Source organism: Moschus berezovskii, chromosome 10 (genome assembly GCF_049115385.1).
Source record: "Moschus berezovskii isolate FMDL1 chromosome 10, NW_MosBer_1.0, whole genome shotgun sequence".
Taxonomy (NCBI): Eukaryota; Metazoa; Chordata; class Mammalia; order Artiodactyla; family Moschidae; genus Moschus; species Moschus berezovskii.
Window position 1 is genome coordinate 77,479,564 of NC_142469.1, and position 17,425 is coordinate 77,496,988.

A 17,425-nucleotide genomic window follows, 5' to 3' on the forward strand; every position below is an offset into this window, starting at 1 on the left:
AATGTAGGAGAGGTGAATTTGATCCCTGCATAGGGAAGATCCCCTGGAGGAGGAAATAGCAACCCACTCCAGTATTCTTGCCTGAAAAATCCCATGGACAAAGAAGCCTGACAGGCTAAGTCCATAGGGTGCAAAGAGGCACACATACTGAACAACTAAACACACATGCATGCATAGTTCGTGTTTAAGACATTGTTTGCTGGCGAGAAATGGCTTAAAAATGAAATGGAAAAATACAACATTCTTAATTGATGTGACTGGCAAATCTGGCAGTATTGAACCTGCTTGCTTCTCTCAAGGAGTATACAAGATATCACACAAAAACTTAATTTCATTTAGTTTATTAATATGATCCAAACAAACTTAGCTTAAGACAATGAGCAAAAGACACAAGACAAGATTTGGCTGATCTATACCAAAAGAACAAAAAAGGTGACAGGATTGGTGACAATTTTATTTTGGAAAGTTAGTTTATTAACTAATATAAAAATAAATCTACAATAGCAACTATGACTCAAATTGAGCCAGTATGCAACATGTGTGATACCCAACATGGTCAGAGAGGACCTCACATCCTCCTCAGCTGGTTCACAGCCTCTGGCCTTTGTCCTGGACCTTCACAAAAGACCCCCTCACAGCACTGAGTTTGCAGCCAGCTACATTTTCTCCTTGGCCTACGATCAGTTGTGTACCGTTGCTATCTTTTCTATAGCTTCTTTCTTTTTGGATAGTGACAGAACTCAAGGAAAAAACTCACCCGGCCAGTGCTGAGCAAGGAAGGGGGAAAAAAGATGGGTTCAGGGTAGTTTGGGACTCAGACTCAGGTAAATGAGCAGACTAGAATGGGCACCATCAGAAAGTGTTGAGGTCAGGGGCCCGTGGGTAATTCACAGAAAAGGACAGAACCGGACATTACAAGAAAGTAGGAGGAGCCACTGTTCCACTGGGGAAATCACACCAAAGAGCAGTGAAGAGGAAGAACACTGGGACGGAGAGTACTTCCATTTACACCTTTAAGATAAAAACATTTACAAAGAGGAATACAGAAATCAATAATTTTAAAAAGTAAAATAGCAACAAGTATTTCAATAAAATGAAATACAGGAGATAAAGAAGTCTTTTACTTCCACTTGACTTTGTCCAATTTTTTTAAGAGGTTATGTAAGGTCAATTTTGCTTTACTGAACGATTCATACATTTTACCAGATATTTCTGAGGAAAAGATGAGAACCTGATGGACGTCTTTTAGGAAGCCTGGGAAGGAAGAGGGGACAGGAGGAAGGGAACCTGTGAAAGGAAGTCTCCAAGGTCTTCACCCTCTCCTTCACACCCCATAAATGTCCTTAACCTGCACGTGAAATGTCAGGCTCAGATCACGGAAAACCACGGTCACCCAGCACGACGGAATTACGGGCACGGGCTCCTGGTGCTGAGTGTGCTGCCCAGGACCACGAAGCTCAGGAGCAGCTCGAGACAGACATTTCCATGCAGGGAAGTGGGAGAAGCTCCGCACACCAAGGGCTCTGCTTGATGCGGTCTCTCTATATCTGGAGGGAATGCTGTCATGCCTTGAATCTGAAAAGGAGAGAGCACAGACAAAGCCATTGAGTGTGTGACTGAGGAGCAGGTCTGCGGCCAAGCTTGCTCAGCCCCCGCGCTTCTGCAGGGTTAAAGGGTGGGGGAGAGGGAACGGATGCTGAAGTTGTCCGCCGTCAGGCAGTCAGAATCCTAGGGATTCCCAGGTGGAGAAAGGGGCAGACACACCTTTGGGAAAGAAGAGATATAAAACGTGCTCTGTTGGGTTTCTTTTTGAAGCTTTCATCCCACCTTATTCCTTTTTCACCCCAACTTCAGTTTTAGAATAAAAATGAAGTGGAATCAGGACGTTTGGGGCATCTACGTAATCACTGAAAAATTCTCAAACTTATCAAAAGACAACTGAATTTCTGGATATCTGTCTGTTCCTTTCATTGTATCTGTTGTGGATTCAGTAAGATGCGGTATCTGTTTTCCCTGAAGATTAAAACAAAGTGGAACTTACCGACCACTCTGCGTTGTCTGTCTTGGAACATCTCACGTTGACCGGCAGGCTAAGGACAAGCTTATTGAAGGCAAGACCTTCCTTTTTAGTCCATTTAAACTTGTTCATTGCATCCATGAAAGAAAGGTTTTTATACTGCTTAGGGCTTTTGATAATGAAAGGCCAGGTCCTGAATATAAAATAAATTACCAGAATGAGTTATATTCAGAACAAAAGCATTTTGTGTTTCCATTACTTTTCAATACCATAAGTCCCCTACATACGAGCTTTTAAAGATGCAAAAAGATGCACACATACCCCTGTATGCCTGCTGTTGTACTGTCTCCTGCACTTTTCAAGGGATGGTACTGCAAGATTGAAAATGCTTTCATTACTTTCCATGCTAGTTTTTTATCTACAGGTTATTTGTGTGAAAAGTACTATAAACCTATTACAGTACAGTACTATATAGATGATTATGTTAGCTGGGTATCTAGGCTAACTTTGCTCGACTTAACAAATTGGACTTATGAATACTCTCTCAGAAGGAAATGCATTTGTATGTAGGGGACTTACTGTATTCTAAAGCAGACTTCATACTAGTTCATTTTTACACACATAGATAACCTAATTGAAAGTACTAATGAACTCTTAAGCAATTACTAGAAGAAATACATATAAAATAAGAAGTCCTTTTTAAAAAGAAAATTTCTCAGTTTAGTAGCAGATGAGTGTTACTTTTAGACAAATAGTTTTGACTTAGAAAGCTACCCCAGTTCAGTTCAGTTCAGTCACTCAGTCGTGTCCGACTCTCCGCGAACCCATGAATCACAGCACGCCAGGCCTCCCTGTCCATCACCAACTCCCGGAGTTCACTCAAATTCATGTCCACAGAGTCGGTGATGCCATCCAGCCATCTCATTCTCGGTCGTCCCCTTCTCCTCCCGCCCCCAATCTTTCCCAGCATCAGAGTCTTTTCCAGTGGGTCAACTCGTCGCATGAGGTGGCCAAAGTATTGGAGTTTCAGCTTTAGCATCAGTCCTTCCAATGAACACCCAGGATCGATCTCCCTTAGAATGGACTGGTTGGATCTCCTTGCAGTACAGGGACTCTCAAGAGTCTTCTCCAACACCACAGTTCAAAAGCATCGATTCTTCGGCGATCAGCTTTCTTCACAGTCCAACTCTCACATCCGTACATGACCACGGGAAAAACCATAGCCTTGACTAGACGGACCTTGGTTGGCAAAGTAATGTCTCTACTTTTTAATATGCTATCTAGGTTGGTCATAACTTTCCTTCCAAGGAGTAAGCGTCTTTTAATTTCATGGCTGCAATCAGCATTTGCAGTGATTTTGGAGCCCAAAAAAATAAAGTCTGACACTGCTTCCACTGTTTTTCCATCTATTTCCCATGAAGTGATGGGACCAGATGCCATGATCTTTGTTTTCTGAATGTTGAGCTTCAAGCCAACCTTTTCACTCTCCTCTTTCACTTTCATCAAGAGGCTTTTGAGTTCCTCTTCATTTTCTGCCATAAGGGTAGTGTCATCTGCATATCTGAGGTTATTGATATTTCTCCCAGAAATCTTGATTCCAGCTTGTGCTTCTTCCAGCCCAGCGTTCCTCATGATGTACTCTGCATATGAGTTAAATAAGCAGGGTGACAATATACAACCTTGACGTACTCCTTTTCCTATTTGGAACCAGTCTGTTGTTCCATGTCCAGTTCTAACTCTTGCTTCCTGACCTGCATACAGGTTTCTCAAGAGGCAGGTCAGGTGGTCTGATATTCCCATCGCTTTCAGAATTTTCCACAGTTTATTGTGATCCACACAGTCAAAGGCTTTGGCATAGTTAATGAAGCAGAAATAGATGCTCTTCTGGAACTCTCTTGCTTTCTCCATGATCCAGCAGATGTTGGCAATTTGATCTCTGGTGCCTCTGCCTTTTCTAAAACCTGCTTGAACATCTGGGAGTTCACGGTTCACATATTGCTGAAGCCTGGCTTGGAGAATTTTGAGCATGACTTTACTAGCATGTGAGATGAGTGCAATTGTGCGGTAGTTTGAGCATTCTTTGGCATTGCCTTTCTTTGGGATTGGAATGAAGACTGACCTTTTCCAGTCCTGTGGCCACTACTGAGTTTTCCAAATTTGCTGGCATATTGAGTGTAGCACTTTCACAGCATCATCTTTCAAGATTTGAAATAGCTCAACTGGAATTCCATCCCACCACTAGCTTTGTTTGTAGTGATGCTTTCTAAGGCCCACTTGACTTCACATTCCAAGATGTCTGGCTCTAGGTCAGTGATCACGTTATCGTGACTATCTTGGTCATGAAGATCTTTTTTGTACAGTTCTTCTGTGTATTCTTGCCAAAGCTTCCCCGGAGTCCCACAATTCCTCACTTAATTGTTTTGATTTTGGTTAACAATATAACTGATAAGCGTTCAGTTCTGAAGACTACAATGCTAATGTTGTAACGAAGAAATGTGCAGAATATCAAATGATACTGAACAACAATGGAAATTTCAATTCCACACTGTTGAAAAGCCTGACCACTGCTGGTTGTCCTGTTTTTGCTTGCCTAAGTGGTAACATTTTTTTTTAAAGAATTGAACCAGTGTTTTTAAATTTTCACTAAGGAAAAAATATTTGAAAGATGATACACTCTGCTTCTACTTGCTGCTGAAGAAAGATATATGTTAAATGTCCAAGAAATATAAGTTTTATATTACTGATTCTTGAAAAAAAGAAAAGTGTTTAAGTGTCATTCAAAAATTTGCATGGTCTGTTCCATGGACCATCCAGGAGATTATCATGGGTAACTGGTAGGTGTTTGGCTCCCTTAATACCCCAAGAGGAAGTTCCAGAGATTTTCAATAATTAGCAACGAATTAACCTCCAGCTGAGGAATCTACATTTTTAATATTTGATCTTCATAATTTCTTCATTTAATTATGTCATATCAACTCTGTCTCTTACACACATAACCTAATCAGGCAATTTCAATATTATCTTTTTAATTAAATTAAACATTCTTTATTAATCTTTTAGAGTTATGAAGATAAATTTTTTATGTTTAAAATGAAAATATTTCCTCTGTAGTTTAATGTGAGATAATGAATAATACAATAGGTCAGATACAAGGATCTTTATATTCTTTATTCCTAATCTTTTTTCTTTAATTAACGTCAATATATCTTTGTTGAGTTTTAAATGCACTCTTTCGCACAGAGACCTTAAAGTACCATAAAGAATGAGCAAGCGCCATCACACTGCAGCAAACAGATCTAGCAATGACCTAAAATCTATAATATTGTAAATTAAATACTCTGTGGAGACTTATAGAGGTACAATCCAGAATTTGTACAAAATAAAATTTGTACATGTAAAAACTCGTATAAAGTAAAAATTTAACTTGAAAGGGGCCCATTATATTTACATACCATGTTATTTAAATATACTAAAAGCTAGGTCCTCAATGGCAAGCCACTCCAGTACTCTTGCCTGGAAAATCCCATGGATGGAGGAGCCTGGTAGGCTGCAGTCCCTGGGGTCGCTAAGAGTCGGACACGACTGAGTAACTTCACTTTCACTTTTCACTTTCACACATTGGAGAAGGAAACAGCAACCCACTCCAGTGTTCTTGCCTGGAGAATCCCAGGGATGGGGGAGCCTGGTGGGCTTCCGTCTGTGGGGTCACACAGAGTCGGATATGACTGAAGTGACTTAGCAGCAGCAGCAGTGGTAAACAACTCGCCTGCCAATGCAGGAGATGTGAGTTCCATCCCTGGATCGGGAAGATCCCCTGGAGAAGAAAATGACAACCTACTCCAACATTCTTGCCTGGGAAATTGCATGGACAGAGGAACCTGCTGGGCTACAGTTCACAGGGTCACAAAGAGTCAGACACAACTGAAGCAACTACAGAGCTTCCTCAAAGTAGCTAAATTTCATTAATTATAAAGTAACTTTAAATCAAATATTAAAAAGCAAATTTAGTGTTCAAGGAGATAAGATATTTGTCTTGAAAAAAGGAAAAATCTACTTTATGACCAGGAAAATGCTGGGGGTGCGTGCGGGGCGGGGTGGGGGTGGAGATCATCAGCCTGTAATCTCCTAAAACACCACAAGGGGGCACTGGACTCTCTGCTAACTTCGTAAGTTTTCTGCAGTTTGCTAGTAAGAGTGACCGCGTGTGTGCTGCTGAGTCACTTCAGTTGTGTCTGTCTCTTTTCAGCCGCATGGACTGTAGCCCACCAGGCTCCTTTGTCCATGTACCGCCTCCCTAACCTGGCATCTTCTCCCATTTTTATTGTTTCCTTCCCCTTCCTACTAAATTTGTTCAGGCTCCTACTTTATAGTGTCATACCAACAAACTTCCAGCCTGTCCTACACCACCCTTGCTGATTAGCACTGGAGAGAAGAGAAGGAAAAGATAGAATGAGGAGTAATCCTGAAAGGGTAAATATCTATCCTAAATATTTTTCCTTAAAAGATTACAATCTAAACCAGAAACAGATAATGTTCAAGTAGCAAGTTCTGCTCTCACTGGGACTGGGGCTTAGTTATTAGAAATTTAGGAATGTTCTAGAAAGTAAAACCATTACATTTCTGCACAACTGGGCAGTGTCTAAGTAACCACCCAGATCCACATATAAATTGAAGGGTATTATTTATATATCACTTTAGTTGATAAAAATAAAGGATTTAATACTGATGAGTAATTTTCCTTTATAAGCATAATTTAATTGACTAGTAGACTTAAAAATGTACAGAAATGAAATAAACTTAGACTATCCAAAATAACTTTGGAAAAAGAAAAAAATGGTGAAGTTTGGGTATTTACATATTCAAGACTTACTATAAAACTATAATAATAATTGTGTGGTATTATAGTAAAGCTAAACATGTACTACAATGAACAGAACTCAGAGTCCAGAAATTGTCAATATATGGTGAAATGATTTGCAACAAACATTTCAGAGTAATTATATAGGAAAAAAGTACCTTTTTTAATCAAACAGTTCTTGTACAACTTGATGTCTGTATGAAATACAATGAACCTCAGAAAATTCAACAAACAGAAAATTATTCAAAATGGATCTTCAACCTAAAGCTAAAACTATAAAGCTTTTAGGGAAAAAAAAAAAGAGAGAGAAAATCTTCACAACCTTGGGCAGGCAACAGTTTCTTACATGGGATATCAAAAGCACAAAACAAACCAAAAATAATAAAACGGACTTCAGAAAAATACAGCTAAAAAATTAAAATCAAGCCACAGACCAGAAAAAAAATTATTTACAAACATACACCTGACAAAGAATTTATATCTAACATATAAACAAATCTTTAAAACTATAAAGAACTCTTACAACTCAATAATAAAAAAATAACTCAGTTAAATGGACAAGAATTTGAACAATTAAAAAGGAACATATATAAATGACTAATCAGCATGTGAAAAGAGGCTCAATATCATTTGTCACAGGGGAAATAGAAAATAAAACTACAGTAATATACCACTGCTGCTGCTGCTAAGTCACGTCAGTCGTGTCCAACTCTGTGTGACCCCATAGATGGCAGCCCAACAGGCTCCTCTGTCCCTGGGATTCTCCAGGCAAGAACATTGGAGTGGGTTGCCCTTTCCTTCTCCAAGGCATGAAAGTGAAAAGTGAAAGTGAAGTCACTCAGTCGTGTCCGACTCTTAGTGACCCCATGGACTGTAGCCTACCAGGCTCCTCCGTCCATGGGGTTCTCCAGGCAAGAGTATACACATTAAAATAGATGAAATTCAAAATACAGAAAATACAGAGAACACTGGTAAGATTGTTAAGTAGTAGGGAATCTTACAGATCACCAGTGATGATGTAGAAAGGAACGTTATTTGGGAGAACATTTGAGAGTCTCAGTGCAGTAAACACAGACTTGGTGTACAATCCAAGGATTCCACCACTAGGTATTAAAGCAGAAACTGAAAACATATGTCCATACAAAGATGAATACAATAAAGTTTATAGCAGCTTGCTTCATAATTGCCACAAACTGGAAACAATCCAAATGTCCTTCAACTGGTGAACAGATAAATGAAATTGTAGGTATATATACACTGAGGAATACTACTCAGCGATAAAAAGGAATGGGTTGGTGATACACATACAGACACATAAATATATACACACATATGTATGTATAGATGACTCAGTACAGACGAATCTCAGAAACACTCTGAGTTAAAGAAGCCAGGCACAAAAGAGTATATACCATATGATCCTACTTTCAGAAAATCTAGAAAAGATCAAACTAATAGTGACATAAAGCAGATTCATGCTTTCCTGGGGCTCTGTGTGGAGGTGGGTGTCTCCAGAGGTGTGACAGAAGTCTTAGCGGTGATGAAAATGCCGTAGAGCTCATCTGTGATGTGGTTAACAGGGGAACACATCTGAGAGAACTTTCTAACAGCATGCTTAGCACACGTGCATGCCCACTTGCTCAGTCTTGTCCGACTCTTTTGAGACTCTAGGAACTGTACCCCACGAGGCTCCTCTGTCCATGGGATTTCCCAGGCAAGCATACTGGAGTGGGCTGCCATTTCCTCCTCTGGAGGATCTTTCCGATCCAGGGATCGAACCCATGTCTCCTGCATCTCCTGTGTTGGCAGGTGAATTCTTTACCACTGAGCCACCTGGGAAGCCCATACTTAACAAAGGGACATTTAATTGGATGTAAACTCTATCTCATGCAATTTCACTTAAATAAGTAAATAACAAACAAGAAATAAAAACGTTATCAACAAACAGACAAAAAAGATACAACCTATACTTTACCAATCAAATTGTTAAAGAAGGAAACCAGGAAATCTGACTTAATGAGGCACAACTCCTAACCCTCTCCACGCTCTCTGAGTAAATGAAGGTCAGGAAGGATCAAGCACAGCTGAATATCCCTGACAGAAGCAGAGGTTTGTGAGCTGTAACAGATTTGGCAGCCTGATATAATAAGGCCTGGGACATTCCTCTACTGAAAGGCAGTCAGCTCCAACCAGTTAGAAAACATCCTCTAATAGATTTTTCATAAAATCTGAGGAAGGAATAACCCCCCCTATTGTGATATAGAGAACAGAGTCACACCTCTGCACACACAGCCCTTTACCCTCAAAATACAGGAAAGAAAGTACATAAAATATGAACAAGTAGACAAGTGAAAGCTGTTCAGTCAAGTCTGACTCTTTGCGATTCTGTAGCCTATATAGTCCACGGAATTCTCCAAGCCAGAATACTGGAGTGGGTAGCCTTTTCCTTCTCCAGGGGATCTTCCCAACCCAGGGATGGAACCCAGGTCTCCTTCATTGCAGCCTGACTCTTTACCAGCTGACCCACACGGGAAGCCCACATAAAATGCATCACCCCTCAAAAAAAAAAATATATATATATATATCACCCAAACCTCAAACTGTGGTGTGGAGAGAAAGCAAACTACTCTCAGATTTGCTTAGAAAGTAGTCAAAACCTCACCTATGTTTACCAAAGAGAAGTTTTAAACAGAACTGGCTCAGAAAAAAGAAGGAATGGCCAAACAACCATAAAACTTAGGGTGAAAGGAAATAATATCACATTTCAACTATTTCAAAATCCAGTGAAGAGAAAAAAAGAGAGAGGGAGAGACAAAAAAATCTATTCTAGAAGATGATATAAACCAATTGTATTGGAGAGAATTTCCACAAGTGTTTCATGCTATGTTTACTGAATAAGAACATGAATGCGATTAAACAAGAGCTCAAATACAGGATGATAAAACAACAGAATGAGATGAAAAAGGAGATGGACCAAAGGAAATAAATTTTAGACAAAACAAATTAACACCAAGTACTTTTTTTTTTAAAAAAAAAGCAAGAGGCAGAAGGGCACTTCTGAAAAATTACAGGGAAACTCGAGAAAAATCCCAAATAGATTAGAAAAAAGTTTGCAGACATCAGAAAATTTCCTTGTAATGAAAAAAAGAAGTGAATATATATATTTCCAGAAAATATGTAAAATTTATATATGTAAATATGTAAAACACTTTGTATTTCCAAAAATTTTCATTCATATACTCAACACTGAAATATGTTCAATTGAACTTACAGATTCTACAGGTAGAGGAAGAATGAGCCCATTTATCCAAAGACATCTCCGAAGGTGGGGGTGGGGGGAGTGATTCCCAATTACTATATCCAGCCAAATGCTGCACAAATATAAATGCAGAAATTTTCAATCATAAAGGACATAAAGCATGTGGAAGCCCTTCTTGATTAAGTAACTGAGGACAAAATCCTGAAGAGTCAAATTAAAGCACCTAGAAATGCAGAAATCATCTGAAGATTAGGGATTATCAAGGAATCTATAAAAGCTGCAATAAATATTGTAGAAATTATGTTTCAGAATTAAAGGTGAAAATGAAAAACCTTGAGAATACGAAAATTGTAATATAAATAATAAATATTTGGAGGTACCAAAAGGGAGGTTGGGTGAAAATGTGAAAGTGTGATTGTTCTCATTTTTATGATCTAAAACTAAAATACAGTATTTAAAAAAATGTTAATATCTTTTATGATCTATTTTCTCAGCATCTGAGAGTTCCTTTTCCTTTATATAATATTATTTCTTGTCATTAAAAACAATAACGTTTATTTATTCAACAATTATTCAATTTTAATTTAGTCTTCTGAAAAATTTAAACAAAATTAAGTTTTAATATTTTTGTTTAAAGCAGTACACAAATTATAATCTTTCTAACACTGATCTGGGCTTCCCTGGTGGTTCAGCTGGTGAAGAAGCACCTGCAGTTTGGGAGGCGTGGGTTCGATCCCTGGGTTGGGAAGATCTCCTGGAGAAGGGAACAGCTACCCACTCCAGTATTCTGGCCTCGAGAACTTCATGGACTGTATAGTCCATGGGGTTGCAAAGAGTTGGACATGACTGAGAGACTTTCACAACGCTGATCTATTCATCTTTGCGTCAATACCTATACAGAAAGATGTCTCCAGTGACATTCAATTAATGTCAGTGTTATTTATTTCTAACAGAATTTGAGTGATAGTTTGTGCCCTCTTTTTTAAAACCTTTTTATGCATTACCTAAATGCTCTATAATAAGCCTATGTGATTTTAACACCTTATCAACATAAAGTGATTTTTTTTTCCTGCAGAGAACAGAAAAAACATCTCTCCTGATTTTTTCTTTTTTTTTTAAGAAAGAGAGCAAATGAAGCAGGAACTTTCCATCACATAAACCTCACTGGAACCACATGGAGAGTGTTGATGCATCGTCCAGCAGGGAATACAAATTTATCCAAACTCATTATCTATTCTGTTATCTGATCTTTGGGAGGTTTGTTTTTCCTTAAGCCTTGCCAGATCTGCAGAAGGCAGAGGAATACTGCACCCTCCACAACACACAAATTTTGAGACAGGATGTAGGTGTCTCTATTTTTCTACCAATGTATCCTCTAATCCTAGAATTGCTACAGAATCTTTAAAATAAAATGGGGCACCTAAATAGTCCTTACATTAAAAGCAAACATAGAAGATTCTAGGTTATATGTTATATGATATTCCTGTTTCATATTGTATCCTAAAACCAAATTAGCAAAATTTTTACAAGCAAAACAAACAAAAAAACACCCAAAACCCTTTCTATTTTTTCCCCAGTACCTTGTTGGTTTGGCCTTTAATAATATTTATGTCAGTGTGCTGATGAACTAAACTTAAAAGTCTGATTTAAAGTCCAAACATGTACTTATAACAGAGGTTCTTTTTCATTCATATTTTTGTAGAATAAATATATGTAAACATGTAGTTAAATGTTTTATGTGGGCAATGACATCTCAAAACTAGTCTTGTTCTGCGAAGCAATTCTCCCTAAGTGATGAAAATCCCAACTTCAGTTATTTCCTGGAGGCGATCAAACTAGTGGACACTGACAAAGCTCGTTGGGACACAGGAGATAAGCATTTTCAGAGGCTTCATACAAGTTGAGCAGAAAAGAAAATAACTAGATGATAGCATGCAGTTTGTTCATCTTGTAAATACACAGCTTTGAATGTCCATCTAACATTCTCTCCAACGTTCTCTTGATTGGGAAGTTTCTAGTCAATACATTAAAAATATTCTAAAGGGAAAAAAAAACAAAGCTATTTAAGTCTTGCTGTGCTGTGCTCAGTCATGTCCGACTCTTTGCGACCCCATGGACTGCAGCCTGCCAAGCTCCTCTGTCCATGGGATTCTCTAGGCGAGAATACTGAAGTGGGTTGCCACCCCCTCCTCCAGGGGATTTTCCCAACCCAGGGATCAAACCCAGGTCTCCCACATTGCAGCCAGACTCCTTAACAGTCTGAGCCATCAGGGAAGCCCATTTAAGTCTTAGTAAGAAGCAATATGGGCTTCCTTGGTGGCTCAGATGGTAAAGAATGCCTGTAATGCAGAAGACCTGGGTTTGAACCCTGGGTCCCAAAGATTCCTTGGAGAAGTAAATGGCTACCCACTCCAGTATTATTGCCTGGAAAATCCAATGGACAAATGAGCTTGGTGGCCTACGGTCCATAGGGTACCAAGAGTCGGACGTGACTGAAGTGACTAAACACCCACACAAGAAACATACAATCTCAATATTTTAAAAACAAGACTACATCCTAGTGCTTCTAGAGTGACATTTTATGTGCTGTTGTGATTTTTATCGACATTTTATTTGTTTGCAATGTAGTTACTGTGAACAAAAAGGCACATATATAGCAATGACAATACAAATGCCACCTCCCCCATTGATTATGTAATCTATGAAGTTGAACAGATTCTTAATCTTTAGTTTCCATTTCCTTCTCTGAACTGGCACTGCAAATACTGCTCTACCTAATAAAACTGTGTGAAAATAAATTAAGTGAAATTACGTATGTGAAAATACTTCAGAAGCTACGACCTAATTTATACCAGGATTTTGTTATTTGTATTTTAGCAGATGCAGACCTCTGATAGGGTGGTCATTGGGTTGACAGAATAGGAACTCAGCTGAACAGGAACTCAGCTGAACATATCTATGAATAGTGGGTTTAATTTAAAAAGAAGAGTATTTGCAGTTTCTAATTTATAATCCCTATAAAATTTTGGAACAAAAAGTAGGCCATAATTATATTCTCCTTCAGATCTATGTTTTTACCACATCCTCATTAAGTGTCTATTTAACCTTTCTTTAAATACACCTCCTCAAAAATCTATGTGTCACTTTTGCCTAATTACATCAGTCCTTTTGTAATTGACTGATTAATTTAGAAAAATCCTAATCATTAGAAAATTCTTCCTTGTATAAAAATAAAATCTACACTTCAAACTTTCTACCAGCCATCCTAATTCTTCTTTGTGGTACTGCTAAGAATGGATAAAATCCTTTTTTTCTATATCAAACTTAATAATAATAATTCTCAATTTCTTTTTCAAACATGTTTCCCTGCACCATTAGGACATCATTATTTTTCCTTTACTCTTCTCTTTCCCTCACCATCTCCCAGAGATGCAGTTAATCAACAAGTCCAGTGAGGGCTACCTTCAAAAGGTAATCTGATTGGAACCATTTCTCACTAATTTTACTGGCACCATCCTGGTCTAAGGCACCCTCACCTTTTAACTGGACAATCACATATCTCCTGGTTGATTATATTATTTCTAATCTTGCCCTTGTAGAGTCTTTTCTCAACATAGTGGCTAAATTAACATTTTGAATACCTATATCCTATAATAGGACTCTTGAGGGTCCCTTGCACTGAAAGGAGATCAAACCAGTCAATCCAAAAGGAAATCAGTCCTGAATATTCATTGGAAGGATTGATGCTGAAGCTGAAGCTGCAATACTTTGGCCACTTGATGCAAAGAAACGACTCATTGGAAAAGACTCTGATGCTGGGAAAGATTGAAGGCAGGAGGAGAAGGGGATGACAGAGGATGAGATGGTTGGATAGTATCACTGACTTGATGGACATGAGTTTGAGCAAGCTCCAGGAGTTGGTGATGGACAGGGAAGCCTGGCGTGCTGCAGTACATGGGTTCGCAAAGAGTTGGACATGACTGAGCAACTGAACTGATCCTATAAGAAGGCTTCCCAGGTGGTACAATGGTAAAGAATCTGCCTGCCAATGTAGGAGACAAAAGAGATTCAGGTTCAGTCCCTGGGTTGGGGAGATTCCCTGAAGTAGGAAATGGCAACCCACTCAGTACTCTTGTCTGGAAAATTCCATGGATAGAAAAGCCTGGTGGGCTACAGTCAATGAGGTTGCAAAGAGCCGGACATGACCAAATGACTAGCACACATGCACCATACACTATAATAGCTTCTCTTTGCATTTAAAACCCAAAGTCCTTATGTTGCCTATAAAGTCCTACACTGTCTGGTCCCACTTGCTCTTATACCTCCCACTTATTGCCCACCAGATCTCCCTCTGCTTCAGGCAAACTCACCTTCTTGCTGTTCTTTGAACATGCTGGCCTCATTCTCTCTGCAGAGTATACTTGCAGATCTTTCCATGACTGGCTCCTCAACACTTAGGTCTCTGTTCAAACATCACCTTCTGATATAGACTGAATATTTGTATCCCCACCCCGCCCCACAAATTCACATGTTGAAAGCCTAACACCCAAGGTGATGTTATTAGGAGGTGGAGCTTTTGAAAGAGTCTATCCTCATAAATGGGATTAGTGTCCTTATAGAAGCAGCTTGAGAAAGCTCCCCTGAGCTTTCTCCCATGGGAGATCACGGTGAGAAGATGGCTGTCTGGGTCCTCAGCAGGCACTGAATCTGCCAGAACCTTGATCTTGGACTTCTCAACCTCTAGAACAGTGAGATAAAAATTTCTATTGTTTATAAGCTACCCTGTCTGTGGTAGTTAAAACAGAAGGGACTAAGCTCCGCGGATAAGCTCTCACCACCCAGCTGAGAACAACAACACACTTCCTTCACTGTCTCAATTATTTTCATAACATCTTTCAATATCTGAAATTTTATATGTATATTTGCTTATCACTTCTTACCCTCTCTAATATACAATCTCAAGGGAGCAAGAATAATATTTATCTTGTTTATTATTTTGCCATAAGTCATTCCTATCATATACAAGTGTGCGGAAAGAATTAACACAGCAAGCCTGAGACTGACATCCTAAGAACACCTGCTTGGAAGGCTGACCTTTGGCTGGCATCAGGGAACTTAAATAGCAAACAATTTTCTCTACTAACATAAAACTTTCTCTAAATGATAAGCGTAATTTACCATACCAAAACCTGTATGCAGGTCAGGAAGCAAGAGTTAGAACTGGACATGGAACAACAGACTGGTTCCAAATAGGAAAAGGAGTACATCAAGACTGTATATTGTCACCCTGCTTATTTAACTTATATGCAGAGTACATCATGAGGAACGCTGGGCTGGAAGAAGCACCAGCTGGAATCAAGATTGCTGGGTGAAATATCAATAACCTCAGATATGCAGATGACACCACCCTTATGGCAGAAAGTGAAGAGGAACTCAAAAGCCTCTTGATGAAAGTGAAAGAGGAGAGTGAAAAGGTTGGCTTGAAGCTCAACATTCAGAAAACACAGATCATGGCATCTGGTCCCATCACTTCATGGGAAATAGATGGGGAAACAGTGGAAGCAGTGTCAGACTTTATTTTTTTGGGCTCCAAAATCACTGCAGATGCTGATTGCAGCCATGAAATTAAAAGACGCTTGCTCCTTGGAAGGAAAGTTATGACCAACCTAGATAGCATATTAAAAAGCAGAGACATTACTTTGCCTACCAGGGTCCATCTAGTCAAGGCTATGGTTTTTCCCGTGGTCATGTATGGATGTGAGAGTTGGACTGTGAAGAAAGCTGATCGCCGAAGAATCGATGCTTTTGAACTGTGGTGCTGGAGAAGACTCTTGAGAGTCCCTTGGACTGCAAGGAGATCCAACTAGTCCATTCTAAAGGAGATCAATCCTGGGTGTTCATTGGAAGGACTGATGCTAAAACTGAAACTCCAGTACTTTGGCCACCTCATGCGATGAATTGACTCACTGGAAAAGACTCTGATGCTGGGAGGGATTGGGGGCGGGAGCAGATGGGGACGACAGAGAATGAGATTGCTGGATGGCATCACCGACTCTGTGGACATGAGTTTGAGTGAACTCCAGGAGTTGGTGATGGACAGGGAGGCCTGGCGTGCTGTGATTCATGGGGTTGCAGAGAGTCGGACACGACTGAGTGACTGAACTGAACTGAACTGAAACTGTACAAATGATGCTGCTTATGTTGAATACTTGCTTTCCTTCTGGGAGTCTGGAATTTTGGTATTTGCTAAGCAGAGAGAATCTATGTCACCAGGCCCTAATAAAAACTCTGAATTCTGAGTCTCTAATGAGCTTCTCCAGTTGACAACACTGCATATGTGTTGTCATAATTTGCTGCTGGTGGAATTAAGCACATTCTGTGAGACTCCACTGGGAGGGGTTTCTTGAAAGCTTGTCTTGGAAATTTGTACCTGGTTTCCTGTGGATTTTGCCTCATGTACTTTTTCCTTTGGTTCATTTTTTATAGTCTTTCACTATAATATGTGTTAGCCATGAATATAATTATATGCTGAATCCTTCAGTTCTTCCTGGAAAACTAGTGAACCTAAGAGTAGTCTTAAAGACCTTGGACATAGCAAACAAGATGGTCACCTGGACACCTCAGCTGAAAATAATCAAATAGAACAGCACATAAAGGAATCCCATAACATGGTGATGAATCTAAAATGAAAATAAAACCCACCTGACCCCTATCATGAAATCCATTTACTACTTACGTGACTGGCCTGTAGATCTCCTTAACACCAATGAACTGAAGTTGTTCCATGATGTCTGGGATACTTGCACATCGAGTAAGATTAATTCTTGGGTAATAAAGAAGGTATGAGAGACACATTTCATTCCTGGTGCTTAATCCCCCCTGAAAATGGAGATATTTTATTTAGAAAAGTATATGTTCCACCAACTCTGATACTTAAAGCACACAAACCACAAATGTCACACAGTTTCTTCTAATATTGAAATGTAACCCATCTTAAAGCTGAAAAATGATCACCTAAATGACAATTTGGTTTTCAAAAAGATAGTAGCACTTTTAAAATTAATTTTTTCCAACTCTTTAAAAGTTATCTTTCTTAAAAAACCTAATAATCTCCTCAAAGTTCTGTTTATATGGTGTAAACTTCTCACTATAGTAAATGATGCTGAGGATGTTTAGCAACATGATACCAATCAGTCAGTGTGCTGGAATCTTTGCCTGATTGCATTGAATTTTCTATAATCTTGTTGTCATAAATATCAGCATCTGCATACCACAGGGGAAACAGATTACA

General features: G+C 39.1%; 1 protein-coding gene across 2 annotated transcripts in view; it reads right to left on the reverse strand.

Moving 5' to 3' along the window:
• Positions 1-325: 325 nt before the first annotated feature.
• The window catches only part of MOXD1 (monooxygenase DBH like 1), a 108,367-nt gene continuing 91,267 nt past the window's right edge, over positions 326-17,425 (reverse strand). Inside the window, exons 10-12 of one of the 2 annotated variants that reach the window (XM_055433586.2) lie at positions 16,871-17,013; positions 2,042-2,210; positions 326-1,575 (exon numbers count right to left, since the gene is read on the reverse strand). In XM_055433586.2, coding sequence (XP_055289561.2) covers positions 1,408-1,575; positions 2,042-2,210; positions 16,871-17,013 — 480 coding nt within the window. In that variant the 3' untranslated portion in view covers positions 326-1,407. Of the gene's footprint in view, positions 1,576-2,041; positions 2,211-2,337; positions 2,389-16,870; positions 17,014-17,425 lie in introns of those variants that run through there. The other variant, XM_088840759.1, reaches the window with a different exon arrangement.